Source organism: Miscanthus floridulus, chromosome 2 (assembly GCF_019320115.1).
Source record: "Miscanthus floridulus cultivar M001 chromosome 2, ASM1932011v1, whole genome shotgun sequence".
Lineage (NCBI taxonomy): Eukaryota > Viridiplantae > Streptophyta > Magnoliopsida > Poales > Poaceae > Miscanthus > Miscanthus floridulus.
Window position 1 is genome coordinate 117,316,357 of NC_089581.1, and position 16,508 is coordinate 117,332,864.

Below are 16,508 nucleotides of genomic sequence, written 5' to 3' on the forward strand. Positions count from 1 at the left end.
GATATTTGATAAGCCAGTCAAGCATCGACACTTGAAGGCTTTATACATGAAAGGTTTTGTTGATGGGAAGCTAATGAACAAAATGTTAGTGGATGGAGGTGCTTCTGTTAATCTTATGCCTTACACCACTTTCCATAAGCTTGGCAAGGGACCAGGAGATTTGCTTGAAACCGACATGATGCTTAGAGACTTCGGAGGAAATACATCCAAGACTCGGGGGCAATAAACATCGAGTTGACAATCGGGAATAAAACTCTGCTCACCACGTTCTTTGTCATTGATGGAAAAGGCTCACATAGTTTACTCCTCGGTCATGACTGGATTCACGCAAACTATTGTGTGCCATCGACCATGCATTAGTGTTTGATTCAATGGCATGGAGATGATGTTGAGGTGGTTCGCGCTGATGAGTCTGTAAGTATTGCGATAACTGATCCAGTCTTTTGGGAACTAGAAGATTTCGAATGTTTCTCTAGCAAGACATTATTAAAATCAGCAATAAAAGCCAACAGCCGATGCAGGCGATCAGCTCTGAGAGTTTGTTTTAGTAGAAAAGTCACAACTTTACATCGGCCATTGGATCAAAGGAAAAATGAGTATTAAGTCTTGGAGATGGGTTTAGGCCGACGTATGTGAAGGCTAAGTTAAAGTGTGAGTATGATTCAAAGTTAATGGATTTTTTAAGAGAAGTTCTATTTCGCTTAATAAGACGCTTGACCTAGGATGATTACTCGTCTGACATTTTATATTGAAAGTTTTGTGGGGCGTTATCCTAGCATCTGATCAACACTTGTTAGCCGATTCATTCTTGGCTCTAATAGCCGATGCCAGGAGGGTATCGCCTCTAGTTCAGTAAACATCTTCAAAGACAGTAATAGCCGATGCAATATGTATCGCCTATAGAGCAAAAAACAAAAAGAGCAAGAAACATTTACAGTCATACATGAAGGCATTGCATTGAAACACAATCATAAAAGAACAGGAGTCTTCATTCATTGATTTATCCTAAATACAAACTAATCGAAGACCTTGTTCACCACATCCTGAGCGAATGTGATGTCTACTATAGCCTCCACTTCCACGGTGAATTCTTCAAGTAGGTCCTCATGCTCCTCAGGGTCGTCGCCCATTGGGAAACCTGTTTCCATGGCGTGAAGCTCGTACCCAGTTCGAACTTGTGCCGCGGTCAGCGCCACCACCGCACCATGACGAACACCATGGAGGGCGATCTCTCGAACGTGGACCGAGACACCTTGGAGACGAGCGTCGATGGAGGAACCCTAGGCATTGACAGCGTCTATGGCCGCGTTCGCCGCCAGTTGGAGAGATTCCAACTGTGCTGTTAGGGCTGACAATCACGAGAACAAGAAGACGGTCAAGATGAAGATAATGGAAGTCAGAGTAAAAAGCCTTCATGGGATTCATCTTACCTGCCACCATGGCGTCGGATTTGGCCAGCCACGCTCAGACGGCGCTGGCCTCGTCCTCAGCTGCATGAAGGGCGGCCTAGGAAACCCCGAGGCCAATCTCCAGTTGGCCATTCTCCCAAGTCGCCTTAGAGTAATAGTTTTGAGCCATCCTCCACTCGTGAAGATAGCGCCGGGCGTCGTCATCGTTGTGGGAATCGGAAGAATCCGACGACGAGGCTGGCACAGAAGATGTGGCATCAGAGGGCCCGCCAGCCCTGGGAAGAGGACGGAGACTGTCATTCACAACAAACCTATAGGCGGATCAGAACTGTTCATCATCATGAACAAGAAATGTCAATCTCACCTCATGCACCGGAGGCGCTGATTCATCGGCATATTCTCTTCTGGGATTTCCTTCGCCGCGCGCTTGCTTCGGTTATCTTCGCCGGCCATGAAGAATGATTGGATCTAACTGCTATAGGGTTTTAGTAGGCGGAGAAGAGCAAAGAATTAGTTGCGGATGGAGATGTGTTTGAAGCGAAAGACATCGGCTGGTATTTGAAGACATGAAGCGAAGGGACAGACACCTTGGGACGCGCAAAAGGCAACCACAATTAATAGGAGTCAAAGCGTCGCTTCACCAGTGTCAAAGAAAATATGGCTCCCTTAATGAAGGCCATGTTTTTAGACTTGAGTGGGATTAAGATCGGAAGTCTGGAATCGGCTATTCTCAAAGGATCGGTGCTTTAGCTGAAGTGGACGTACTCAATCGACTATAGTGGTTCTTTAAACCTCTTGCCTATTCAAGTGCCCCTTGGCCGAAAAGGGAGACGAGACTCTAAGGAGGGCTGAGAATAGGTCACCCTTGGTGACCAAGAGCGAAGGAGCTAATGTGATCACCTTATGAACTTGTGCATGGACACAACGCAATCTTTCTTTGGGAAGTTCAAACTGGATCAAGGTGTGTCACGTCGCAAAAGGATTTATCAAGCCAAAGTCTACCAGAATTTTGTGATGGATGACTTTAAAGACTTGGGTTGCCTTCGGCTGCATGCTCTTGAAAAATATTGAAGCCAATAAACTGAGGATTGCAAGATATTACGATTAAGAGGTTAGGGTTAAGCAATTTTCTGAAGGAGACTTAGTCTGGAAAGTAAAATCACCGATTGGGTCAGGGAACAGCAGGTTCGGCAAAAGGTCACCCAACTAGGAAAGACCTTATCAGATCAAATATGCGCTTGGCAATACTTGTATTTTGGAGGTACTAAGAAGAGAAGGAGAATTCGGTAGAGCAGTCAAATGGGGAATATTTGAAGGAGTATTACCCTAGCATTTGGATTGATACTTAACAACTAATTTGCTCGGTCGTTAGCTCTAATGGCCGATACCGAGAGGGTATCATCGCTAGCGCAAAAGTAGACCCGAAGGGGTGAAAGCTGGTATAATGTGTATCGATTATACAGACAGAGCGATACGTATGGTATGAAGCACAAAAACAAAAGGGAAATTGCTCAAGACGAAGAAATTTTTTGCTAAGTGTCGCCTATTACAAGTCATGGGCCAGAAAACACTTTGCCTACTATGTCATCGACCAGGGTGTTGAAGGCCATGGAATTGGCGACGCTAAGAAAATCCTCAACCAAGCGCTCATGATCCTCAAGGTGCACCGTGTCTAGAAAACCATGAGGAAGAAGCCAAAGATTATAGCTAGAATGAGCTTGTGCAGCAGCCAACGCCGTGGCAGCACCATGGCGAACACCATGAAGAGCAACCTCCCTGACACGGTTTGGGATGTCATGCAAACAAACCACCAGAATAGAACCCCTGGCATTGATGAATCCCGTCGCGTGGTCTGCAGCTGATTAGAGGCTCTCCAGTTGAGCAGATAGATCTAAAATGGTTCAAAAAGGAAATGATTAGAGTCCTGAAGATGAAATAAAGAAGAAGCAAAGGTTATGATGTCTCACCTGCGATTCTAGCCTCGGCTTTAGCTAATTTATCCCCCATAGAATTAGCCACAGGAGGCGATCAGCATTGAGCCATGGCTAGGGACGATTCCGCAAGAGAGAGACATTCGGCAAGACCCTAGCCATGATGGTCAATGGTGGCAAGAAGGTCATCATTGTCGATCCACCTCCTTTGATAGCAGGGGAGCGAGCAACGAATTGGTGCTGTAGGGAACCCCAAAGGCTGAACAGGGTCGGCCCTCTACTCTAGAGTGGCAGGAGCATCCTAGGTTGTACCTTCTTGACGGTGAAGACGCTGGAGCAATGATGTAGATCCGGTGAAGACCTCCTCAGTGGACCTCTTGCTATTCTCCATAGTATTAGATCTACAGAAAAGGCAGGGGCTATACTAAGGACATAGAAGGTTTGAGACAAAGCGAGTTGTTCTCTGGTCCATAGCCGTGGCCCATATATATAGCCCCGAAAGGCAAAATCAGTTTCACCGGAGATATTAAATTGAAATCAGAAACAAAAATAGATCGACACTCTAGGAATTCAGGGGATGGATAATGGATGGGTAACAAATTTGAACTTATTGTTTCCCCAAATTACGAAGCAACATGAGATGGATACAAAGAATCTACATTGACTAGAGATCTACCCACCAAGGCTTCTTTGGATTGAAGGGAGTCTGGATCCCCATAAGGCCAAGGGTCATCGTGAACCAAGTCATGTCGGCCCATTGATAAGATTGTGCAAGAGAAAGGGAAGAGTCGCCTGCCTAACAGATACCTAGCTAATTCCTCGGTGACTGAGAGACCGCTGGAAAGAAGCTTGTGGCTGTCCCGATAGGCATTTGATGGAACAAACAAGGGAAGGTGTCCACATATTCTAGCCTTCACAAAACACTAAAATAGCTTGTGAGCATGGAGAGAAGACTCAGGTGATATCACAAGAATTCTTCTAACCGCGATGGCTGGTCTTCTTGCTCAACGAAGCGCTAGAATAAGTGACACAATCACCCCATGCACAAGAATTCTTCTAACCGCTCGAGATTGTCATAACAAAAGGATAGACCATGGAAGGTCCAGTGGAGTCATGAGCACTAGAAAAGATGGATGGAAGGAAAACATGGCTGAAGTGTTAAGTTGCTCTCACCAGGGTCGGATAAGCGTTTTATAGCCGGCCCAGGAAGATGAATCCAAACGCCCGTGAAACAGTGATGCTCTTGTAAAAAGTTTTGAGGCATAGGCTCGTGAATGGATGCAAGCGGCGACAAACAGTGGACCCTAGATTGAGGTTCTCTACCCGTGATTGTGGACCAATCAGGGATGCAGACATGATAATTTTAGAATAAAATTACTTTTATCCCAAAATTGGGGGGCATGTGTTTACACCAGAATTTGGAAGAAGGATTTCAGGAACTCGTAGGATTCTAGAATTATGCCAATCAAGGAGTCGATGGAGTAAAGATTGATATCTGCTGGATCAAATGTGACACTGGATCGATTGTTTCCGAATGACGTCCGCAAATAACGATGACAGGATATGATTGGCATCGAGAAGATACATGTCGGACTCTGCAAAAGGGGAAAGATTAGAGTCCAAGTTATCTTAAGATAGGAATATTTCCTTCATACCAAAGATTGTATTAAGTCGTACTCGAGTAGGGTTTGTTTTAGGCTCCGGGTATAAATACCAAACCCCGGCTATTGTAAAGATCAATCAATCAATCAAATACAAGTCAATTACTTTTTTCGGCTTCGGTCACCACTTAGGAGTAGGAGTAAAGTAGATCTCGGAGAGTTCTTTGGCAAGTACGGCTGCATCGATTCGGTCGACCTCCACTGCTTGTTGTAAGTACCATCATGGTTTATACCTCTGTTCGTATGGTTGCATCAATCCGATCGACCCCTACTGCAGCTCTGGTATAAGCTAGTTATCGACTCTTGTATAATTCAAGTATGGCCTATGTGATTCTGCCTCACACCCCACTGCATGAATTGGATCAAGGTCAAGTTATCAACTCTATCTTAGAGTGGCAGTCTTTGGTAGATTCATTAAGTTACCGATATTGCTTATTGTTTTCAATGTTTATCTAATTACAGCAATATCACTCTGCCCGATTGAGATTGATCTGGATCGGCCTTATATCTTGTTTAACTCATCGTTTGCTAATCTAGAGCTGATCTAATCTACATCTTAACCGATGAGTTATGTTTTTATTGGCTATTTTGTGTCAATCTTAATCATGCACAGCGTGCGGTTAAGGCATGTTCGATCTTGAGTAGATCTATCGGTTAGCAAGAACTGTTTCATGGCCTATCATCACAGCCTGTGGGATTCTGCCTCTCAGCCCACTGTTGGCACCGTGGAGTGGGGATCATTGATTGATAGACCCGATCCTAAGAAGACATGACCTTAACTGTGCGCTATGCCTGAATCATCTGTTTAGCTGATATCGAATGCTTACATGAATAGTTCATATCACGAGATCGTTGAAGTAGAGATAAGTTGAAAGATGTGTTAGCCCCATGATCTTGTTATTGTATTACGACCTACATGATTCTGCCTCATGCCCCATCGGTCATGGTGATAGATAAGATCTAACATGTTCATTAGATTTATCTTTATTAAATGATTAAGTGATGTTGAATTGTTTCTTTATATAAAAAAGAGTTCGGTTATTCGTAATCATTGGCTCAGCATGGACCGACCATCATTGATATCTTATTGCCATTGATTAATATTCGTTTAAATGATGTTTATCCTGAATGATAACCGATTCTCTTCACACGACCCCATGAGCTCTAACTGACTTATTCTTATGAATATACTGGAATCGGCTATTTAGCCGATTTCCTTTCATATCGGCTCTCACAGCCGTACATTCGGGACTGTCTGGTAACACCGGTAAGTTTCACCCTTAATTACTGATGAACTTTCTCTCATTGTCAATTGCAGGGTCAAATTGACTGGCACGCCTTAGGAGGATTGCGCAAGATCGACCACCCATACGCTAAAGCTAGGCGGATCTGCTCCATCGAGCGGACCCTTCCAGCTTGCTGTGTGTGTCCTCGGCACGGGATGAAATTCTGTGTCGACAATTGGATATTCGGACTCCGATTATGTGGGATGTAAGGTTGAGAGGAAGAGCACATCAGGCACATGTCAACTATTGGGAAGATCACTTGTGTCTTGGTCATCAAAGAAGCAAAATAGTGTAGCACTTTCAACCGCCAAAGCAGGGTATATTTTGGCCGATAGTTATTGTACTCAATTACTTTGGATGAAGGATACTTTGAGTGACTTTGGAATCAAGTTCAAGCAAGTGCCATTGCTATGTGACAATGAGTATGCCATGAAGCTCACCAACTACCCGGTTCAACATTCAAGAACAAAGCACATATATGTCCGTCATCATTTCATAAGAGATCACCAACAAAAAGGGGACATTTGCATTGAGAGTGTGGACACCGGTGATCAACTTGCCGATATTTTCACCAAGCCACTTGATGAGAAGAGGTTTTGCAAGCTAAGGAATGAATTGAACATACTTGACTTCTCAAATATGTGTTGATGCACCCCCATTATATGACATGCCTCTTCTTCGAGCAAAGCAAGGTAAAGTTGGTTGACATGTCATTCATCCATTGCTAAGGACTTGTTTAGTGCATCTATTTTTCACATGTCTTAGGCTCATTTATGAAAATCAAATGGATTTGATACTTGTATGGTACCACTATTGCTTCTATGCTTGGTATGATCTAGTGGTATCATATGAATGTTTGTGGGCTTGTGAACCTAGTGTTTGACCTAGAGAATGAGCAATAAGTGTTTAACCCAACATGGTCAAGATAACCCTTGAAATGAGATGTGAAGAAGCTTGCCCTTGGATCAAACCGAGTTAAATATCTTTTGCAAGTGATCTAGATTGAACCAAATATTGGAAAATGATCCTCACCTAACATGGTTTTACCCTAACCTATCTAAAATTTGAGCTCGCCTTTTGTGGTATTTGATGCCAAAGGGGGAGAAGTAATTCACAAAAATAGGGGGAGAGAAGCACAAAGATGAGATAGGAGAAAAGAAGGGGGTCAATTAAAATTTAAAGCACACAATTAGGGGGAGCAAGCTCATAAACTTGTATGTTGCATTTGTATGTGCATTACATATGTTTGCTTGCATGGCACAAGTTTTAAATTCCATATCCATGTTTGTGTGGTGTATGCAAGATTATAGAAAATGATTGATGAGATGAAAAACTAGCATGCATAGGATAGCTAGATATACCTTGATCTTTTACAAGTGGTACTAGAGCCTTGCTTATAATGTTGATCTCATGAGGTATCTAGTGGTTGTAATTTTTCAAGTGGTATCTAGCAAACCATGGTGCTAAGGATGGTGTTCAAATGGCAACTCCGATTGGTATCACGCTTCAAAGGTCCATTCTTTACACCTTAGCATCACTTGGTAGACATTACTTCCCCACACTTCCTAATCCATGCATATGTGCAAGCTTTCAAATCCCAACTCTTAGCACATATGTAGGTGGAGCTAATGCTACCAATTTAGGTTTATGAAACTTGTCCATGTCCTTTACACATGGTAAAATACTTGGGCAAGCAACATGAATCCAAAAAAATTTCATTAAATATCTTTGTGAAGGGTTGTCATCAATTACCAAAAAGGGGGAGATTGAAAGCCCTAGTTTGGTTTTGAATAAATGATGAAGCCTAGGACTAACCTTTGATCTAAGTGTGTGTGTTAGATAAGGTAGTCCAGTCCAAGTGTGGAGTATGGTGACACTCAAGAGATGGTGATGATCACATGAAATGATGAGATGGCCACATGTAATGATGATCAAGTGCTCAACTTAGAAAAGAAGAAAGAGAAAATAAAACCCTATGGAGATCAAGGCAAAGGTATAAATAGGGGTTTTGTTTTGGTGGTCAAGACACTATAGAGAGTGTGATCACATTTAGGATAGATAGCCGTACTATAAAGAGGGGAAATCTTTGGCTAAGCAATTATCGAGTGTCACTAGGTGACATGATTCTTGCATATGCATTTAGGGACCTAGTGTGCTAACAATTGACCCTTGAAAATGCTTTGAAAAATGCTAACACATGTGCACACAAGTTCTACACTTTGTGGTTAGCATCTTGGAAGCAAGAGCGAAGTAGTTGTGGAGATAGAAAAAGGAGGAGACAACAGTGACTAGACTGGGGCCGGGGTGACCAGACTCACCCTACGCGTGTTCGATCAGTCTACGCAGAGAAGGAGGCGCTCGGCCTCATGACCAAATGCTAACAAGGTCACGCGAGTGGATGTATAGGAGGTGCGTTAGGTCCACGATGATGTATGCTGACGTAGGCCTCGTGCGCGAGCGGAATGAAGACCGGATGCCGGGCGCGTTAGGTCACCCCTGACTGGACGTGTCCGTTCAATCAAAATCAGCTTTGGAACATCTCTAGGAACAATCTAATGCACAGTGTACATGAGTCAGGTCACTTGAACGATGAGTCCGATCGTGGCTCGATAAATGTGCACGAGCATGTGAGCGGACGCGGTGACGACACGTCTGATCCTCTTCGAGCACGTCCGGTCATCACTTGACTTCGCGTTTGATTGGCTAGTGACCGTTGAAGATCAACACGTGGGATTCAAATAGGGACACATGGACGGCCGAGGGTGACCAAACTCTAGGCGATCAGACGCTAGGGTGTGTCCAGTTAGTGCGTTCGGTCACACCCAAGCTCCCAACGGCTCTCTAAGTCTTAGGGGCTCTATAAATAGAAGTGCTTAGGTTTGGGCTCTCTCTTAGACATTTTCACCTATGATACATTCTTGTAAGCCTAAGCAAACACCTCCCACTCATCTCCAATATTGATTCATCATCATAATGAGATTGAGTGTTTCCAAGTGCATTTGCTTGAGTGATTGCATCTAGTGTCACTTGGGGATCATTGTGGCTATGGATTTCTTATTTCTCTTGGTGGTTGCCACCACCTAGATGGTTAGGAGCATCGACACGAGTTGGTGATTGTTCGTGGCCATCTCTCGATGATTGTGAGATTTCTTGTACCTTCCCTAGTGGAGCGCCAAAAGGTAACTCTAGTGGATTGCTTGTGTCATTGAGTTTCCTCACTTGTGGATAGGTTATTACGGCATCCATTTGTTGGACTTCGTTTGTGAAACACCTATTTGCTGCCGAACCACCAAGTGTTGGTCGACACAACAGGGACTAGCGTGCCGGCAAGCACGTGAACCTCAGGAGAAAAATCTTGGTGTCTATTGTGATTGGAATTCTCCTAGTGATTGAATTGGCTTTCATATTGTGATTGGTTCATTCCTCGACAAGGCGATATAATCATCCCACTCACCTCCTTACATTCTTTGCAAACTAGTTGTGTAGCAAGCTCTTTAGTGTAGCTAGTTTTGAGAGCTTGCTTGCTAGTTTAGTTTAACCTAGTGGAGCTCTTTAGTGTAGCTTGTTTGAGAGCTCTTAGTGAGTAGTGACTTAGCCTCTTGTGTGACTAGAGATCATAGCAACTAGAATTGTTGGGTAGGTGGCTTGCAACCCTTGTAGAGCTAGAGCAAAATTGCATTTCACCATTTAGCGTACTAACAAATTGCTCCAGTGACTTTGTAGAATTTTTATAGGCTATTCACCCCCTCTAGCCATATTAAGACCTTTCAACTAGGTGACCTCTTCACCGGTTCCACCAAACGTTGTTTTAGGGCTAGCGACCAGAACGGGTATCATAGGTAGCTCAACATAATAATATGGCGGCAAAAGAAACCCCAACATGACCGTCTAATCTAACAGTCACCCATTGATGATACAACTTTTCTCCGCTAGTTTGATTGTACTCCAAGCCCCGTTGTCCCTTTAATCATCAGTGAAACAGTTTTACTACCAGTTATTACATAAGCTGTAGTGATAATGGGGGCGGTGATAGCTCAATCATAGTAGTGTGGTAATGAGCCGAGTAATGAGATGAGCCACCACACACCAACGTTAAACAAGTCTTTAGTGTACCAGCACCCCTTGTGACTTTTGAGAACCAAGGTATATGTACACCTGATTGCTTGGCGAAGACGCCAACGAGGGAGAAACGCAGATTGAGCCTAAAACCAACCCACTAGATAGGTCTATAATCAAGTTGGCAATACAACAATGTAGTAGATATATTCGCCAAGAAGAGATCTATAAGGGAGCATGTCCAAAATGGACTCTTCGTCTAGGAGCTATATAAGCCATCTATCAAGACAGATGAAGCATAGGGAGCCAGTTGACAGCATAGAACTTACAAAAGAGGTCAAGGTCATCCACTCGAGCTGGACTTTGTCCTACCTCATCTACCTCCTGTGAAACACACTACCACAGGACAAAGCCAAGCCAGGCGCCTCACCCCCGTGTGCCAAGTACTACTTTGTGATAGGGAATGAGCTATCAAGGCAAGCAACTATTACACAATATCCACTCAAGAGTCTCCTATCATGATGTGGCACAAAAGTCACTAGATGGTAAAGCCTTCTGACAAAGCTTCTGCTGGTTAATCATAGTTGCTAACACAGATCACATCATACACACCTGCGAGGGTTGATAGAAATATGCTCGGCAGACATACATGCCAATTGACTCAGGAGCTCTAGATGATTCCAATCCCATGGCCCTTTGTTGTTTGGGGGCTCTGGACATTGTTGATCCCCCTCAAAATGACACCTAGGGGCTACAACCATCCATCTCTATGTTGTGGTGGATAGATTCACCAAATGGGTTGAGTCCAATCTAGTTGTCAAGATAACTCCATATAAGGCTATCAAATTTATCTAGACATTGTCTATCGATTTAACATCCCAAATAGTATCATCACTAGCAATGGCACTAAATTCATAGGCACGCATGTTGATATATCTTATGCTCATGTAGATAATTCCATAAGTCTATTTCAATTGGGTTGCAATGGCACACATGCACCAAAGGCCAAGTCAATAGGGCCAATTGTAATGACCCAAAAATCCATCCTTTTTAAGACTTTTGCTAAAATTCTTGTTAAACCCAAATCTTCATTCTTTGCCAAGTCAACCCGAAGAGACAAAACCTTTGGCATGAATACATAACCAACACCTATGGCATGCATGTTGATATATCTTATGCTCATGTAGATAATTCCATAAGTGCACAAAATATTATTATAGCAGTTCACCTAGAAGTATTCTAGGTATCGGATTTTTATCCTCAAGGAAAGTTTATGTCCAAGAGTATTGATAAATATAATTTCCATGAATAGTATCATAATCAACTGCCAAAGTCTAGATGGGGTAAACAATAGTAATAGGGTAGTGTGACACTGAAGGATAGAAGGATGACTTAAGATAAATGACATAGCTAGTGGGAGGACAATGACTGAGTATAAATTTCCCAAGATCTTCTCTACCACTATGATCAACACTATTATTATAGAACTTTAGAAAATACAACTAAGACCAAGGTATAGAAAGCTAGGATTCAATAGCACTCAGAGCATGACCCAAACCATTAGCGAAAAAGGGATGAGAAGGGTGCTTGGATTAAGCAGCAAAGAGCCCTACAATTCGAGAACAACCCAAACATGGTGCACTACGTAGGCTAGACAGGGCTGTCATCACCTCTTAGCGCTACCACAAATCCATGGGGTAGGTTGTAAACCAAGGTATCTGATAGCATAAACACTATATTTATACTATATTATACTACTCTAATCCCGTGCGACGGATTAGAATAGAGCATTAACTAAGGAATGAGGAAACCCATGCTATGAAGGATCCAACTATACTAAACAAGACTAAGATCCTATAACATGTATGGTGGAGCTTTAGCAAATTGGTTTTCTGATTGGAGGAAATAAATAGGACTTCAACGTACAATAATTAGGGAGGCCCAAGTCAAATAGACTTTTTTCTAAGGGCTTTGCTAGCGTCCAAATGTCCGACGAGCGAGATACGTCTGGACGCCCGTGCCTACTGCCCGCCCGTTTGGTTTCATCCCATCAATCAATTTGGCAGCCGCAGTGCCCCCTGACTCCCATTGTTATTTCGCATGTCCATAGGCTGCAGGGCTCTCTCACTCGATCACTCGTATGCATGGTTGCATGCAACTCCTGCCGCCCGCCCGCACACTGCTGTTGTCGCGCCCGCCGACCCGGTCCCACCTATTGCTATGGTATGCGCGCCTATTGCCGCATCCACTTCGCTTCTTGTCCACGCGAGGACCACCTCTGCCTGCACCCACTTCCCATATCTGCTCATGGAACACTTGCAACATAAAGCATTTGTTGCACCATACGTCTAAAACAGATGAAATATTTAGAACATACTCTTTCAACATATGTGTATGGCCACTGCAACATCTGCAACATTTAGAAAACACTTACAACGTACATTTTAAACACCTGAAACATTTAAAATATACACTTGCAACATAAGTGTATGGCTACTGCAACATATGCAACATCTAGATAAAACACTTACAACATACGTTTGAAATAGCTGAAACATTTAAAAATATACACTTGCAGTGTACGTGTATCACTAGTGCAATATATGCAACATCTAGATAAACCATTTGCAACATACGTTTGAAAACAGCTGAAACATTTGGAATATATACTTGCAACATATGTGTATAGATATTGCAACATATGCAACACCAGATCTACTTTTGCAACATCCAAATAAAACATATGTAACATACATCTGAAACGCATGAAACATACGGTTGTAACGTGTGCTCATCTACTTGCTGTCACCCAATGAAGGCTCATTGACGCGGAGCTCGATGATGGCATGGAGCTCGATGCCACAACACGGAGGTCACCCACGGTCCACGAACCTTGGCTGTGTGCGGCACGAGTCAGGGCAGGAGGCGTGAGGTGCGGCGGAGAGTAGCGTGCAACGCAAGGCGTAAGCTACACACGGCACGAGGCACGAGCGATGTGAGTTGAGCGCAGTGTGCGGCGCGAGACACGAGACATGGGTGGAGCACGCGAGGCAGGCAGGTTCGTCCTGTCCGGCCAGTCGGACGCTCGGTTAACAGCATTACTATTTTTCTAATAAATTCGAAGTGTTGTGTGGGGCTCAGAAGCGCCTCAGCCTGGGCTAAGCCTAGCTAAACTAAGGCCGCTCTTTCATGACCAGACAGATCGGAAACTGACTGTGCTTCTTCTCAAGCCCAGCTTGGCCCACACCAGATCTCGGCCCAAAAAGGCCGCAGTGGCAGGCGGCCGAATCTGCTCGCTGCCTCGCTCCAGCGGAACTGGACTCGCATATCCCATTCCCAGCAATGCCAGTGTCCAGACGCAACCCTTTGCGCTACATGACATGTGCTGCCCCTAGCTGAACACTCTAGAGACTTCAGCAGTTGCGTATAAAAGCAGCGCATCAATGGACATCCAGGCGCATTTGTAGACCGCCAAATGAGGCAACCGGCCAAGAGAGCACAAGCTTGTTGGGTGGGTGTATCACTATATGAATTTTCATTTTCAGGCCCCAGCAATGTTTTTCTAAAACGATAAACAGTCGATCACCTACCATCTCGTCATTATTCAGGCTAAACAATCTATGAAACGAGCTAAACGGATGATTAAACAGGCTAAACGGATGGTTAAATGAAAACGGTGTACCACCATGCAGTGTTTACACAGTGTTTAAACAGGCTAAACGGTCATTTAGGCGAACAGTGGGCCCCACAAAAGGCTTGCAGGTTTGCAGCTAGCTACCCAGCCGTTTCTTTCATCCACATACTACAGATTTTTTATTTTTCAAGCACAACTTTGTATTTAAGTTGCAAGTAAAACCATTGGCCTGTGCCCTTTGATGCTTTCAGAGAGCTTATTCCTTTTAGCCGAGCTGAAAATCCGTGGCTCAACCAGAGTCCCGGTTGGAGCGCTCCCTGCCGGTTAATCCTATGTACAGCTCCGTCTCCACGTCCATGTCGTCATTGCTGGGTGCCTTCAGGGTACGCGGCCAAGGAGGGACACAGCGGTTCAGGACTGGTGGCGCCTCCGGTGTAGGCTGGAGATTGCGCTGCTGCAGCGATAAGAACAGTAGGTTAACTTTTACAAAAGGCAAACAACACATGACCTGTTTAGATTATGTACATACATACATGATGGCCGTGAGATTGTCTTTCTTGCGCATATGATGTTAAGAATTTAATTTTCAGTTTCCAATTGAAAAGAAAAACTCGACTGCTCAGGGTGGACTACCCCACAGTTTTTCAGTCCTTGCGTTTCATCCCTCCAACATATGTGGATTGAGATGAATACATGCGTATTCAAACAAGGCCTAAACCATGGAGATCAGAGTGGATTGAGGGGGATTTTGACTTCCGTTCTCTGCAATTTGCAGTGTCGTGTTGATACCAGGTGGTTCGTTTCATTTACCTTATCTCGCAATTCTTTGTTGTCTTTCAGCAGGGTCCTCTCCTGGAAGTGGTAGAAGTAAGAAACAACAGGGGTCAGGAATTGGTTACTAGAGTTTCAGGATACTCTGGGCCCATGCATTATGTTACCTTCTCCTTCAGCTTGGCTATCTGCTGCTCCAGCAGTTGTGTCTGTCAAAACAAAAGTTGGATGCATATCAACTTGGGCGAACAGTATCTTTCTTATCGTCTATGTGTAGTAATTTCAGAGGCTAGGGTTTATGTCGTTTATGTGGCAGGTCTAGCATTAACTAACCTTCTTTCCTCTGATGACGTGAAGACTCTTTGCCAGTTTAACCTCCAAATTGTGCAGTTCTTCAATGGAGCATTCTTCTAAATTTTCACCCAAAAACTTTCTGCAATTCATGTAAAGACAATGAATTGCTGGCCTTTTTGCTCAGAGGAATGTCATTAATCTTTACTAAAATACATGATTGCTCACCGTTTGGTCTTTTCAAGGGCTTCGAGTCTATTTGCCAAGCTTACGACATCTGCTTCGACTCGCTGCACTTTCAGATGATTGAATGGTAAAAGATAAGTGCGCCATCAGATACATTCTGTCATGAGAGTAAGCCCCCAAATGTTTACTGCAAGTTCCATTTTATATTGACAACACTGGCCTAACCACAAGAAGATTATCTACCCATGTTTTGAAGTGATGCTGTATAACATTACTTTAATGCCTTGGAGCCTTGAGGTATTCAGGTCAAAAAATTGACCTCATTCCTTACTTTTCAATTAAGCGTGTCAGCGTCTTCGTTGCGGTTTATATATATAAAAACAGTCATGTAAATTCACTTTCGGGTTTGTTGTATTAAGTGAAGATGCAATAGTCAAAAGATGTGTTTAGTAGATACATCAGCCACATGAAAAGTAATAGAATCTGAAATAATGAGCAAATTAAGTATCTAATAAAAACATCTCATCAGCCTTGTAACTCATGTCTGTCATGATCATGTTGGAGCTTAGGGACCTGAGGGAGTAGGAGTGGGAGATGAGAGGCCTGGGCTTGAAACCCCGGCGACGAACTGGCGGCGCCGTGCTTGGCGCCTGGCTGGAAGCTCGGCGACAACAAGAGACCGTGAACAGTAACGCCCGAGAGCCCAAGGTGAGATAAACTCAATCTCAGGCTTTCCTTTATTCCTCTTGATTGTTTGACACTTATACCAACTCAATAACAAACCTCTCCTAAATCTAAGGGCTAACAAACTTGACTTAACAAACTCCAACTAAAATAGCTCTCCTCCTAACTAATCTCCTACTAAACCGGCTGGAGCCCAGCCTGGCTCCCACGCCTGGCCCTGGTTGCCGCACCTCTGGTGCAAGCCCCCCACTCAACTACCTTAGCCACTCGTCTTGTTTCGATGGTGGTATACCTTTCCCACCATAACATCACTCCCCCCTCGACGAACAGCTCGTCCTCGAGCTGGAAAGCGGGGAACTCAGCACGGAACTCGTCCAGCGGCTCCTAGGTGGCTTCACCTTCAGGCAATGCCGCCCATTGGATCAAAACATGCCAAGCGCTCCGCCGAAGCTGGGCACGCAGAGCACGTGTTGGCTACTGGAGGCGACGGCCGTGGCATAGTGGAGGAAGGGCCGGGGGCGTTGCTGGAGGAGGCCCCCGGAATGGCTTGAGGACGCCGACATGAAAGACGTTGTGGATGCGCGCTCCTTCGGGCAGCA

At 44.2% G+C, this 16,508-nt stretch overlaps 1 protein-coding gene across 2 annotated transcripts in view; it reads right to left on the reverse strand.

Moving 5' to 3' along the window:
• Positions 1-13,985: 13,985 nt before the first annotated feature.
• LOC136528390 (MADS-box transcription factor 56-like) overlaps positions 13,986-16,508 on the reverse strand; it is a 29,470-nt gene continuing 26,947 nt past the window's right edge. Inside the window, exons 4-8 of one of the 2 annotated variants that reach the window (XM_066521357.1) lie at positions 15,268-15,329; positions 15,082-15,181; positions 14,916-14,957; positions 14,788-14,829; positions 13,986-14,428 (exon numbers count right to left, since the gene is read on the reverse strand). In XM_066521357.1, coding sequence (XP_066377454.1) covers positions 14,267-14,428; positions 14,788-14,829; positions 14,916-14,957; positions 15,082-15,181; positions 15,268-15,329 — 408 coding nt within the window. In that variant the 3' untranslated portion in view covers positions 13,986-14,266. Of the gene's footprint in view, positions 14,432-14,787; positions 14,830-14,915; positions 14,958-15,081; positions 15,182-15,267; positions 15,330-16,508 lie in introns of both variants that reach the window. The other variant, XM_066521350.1, reaches the window with a different exon arrangement.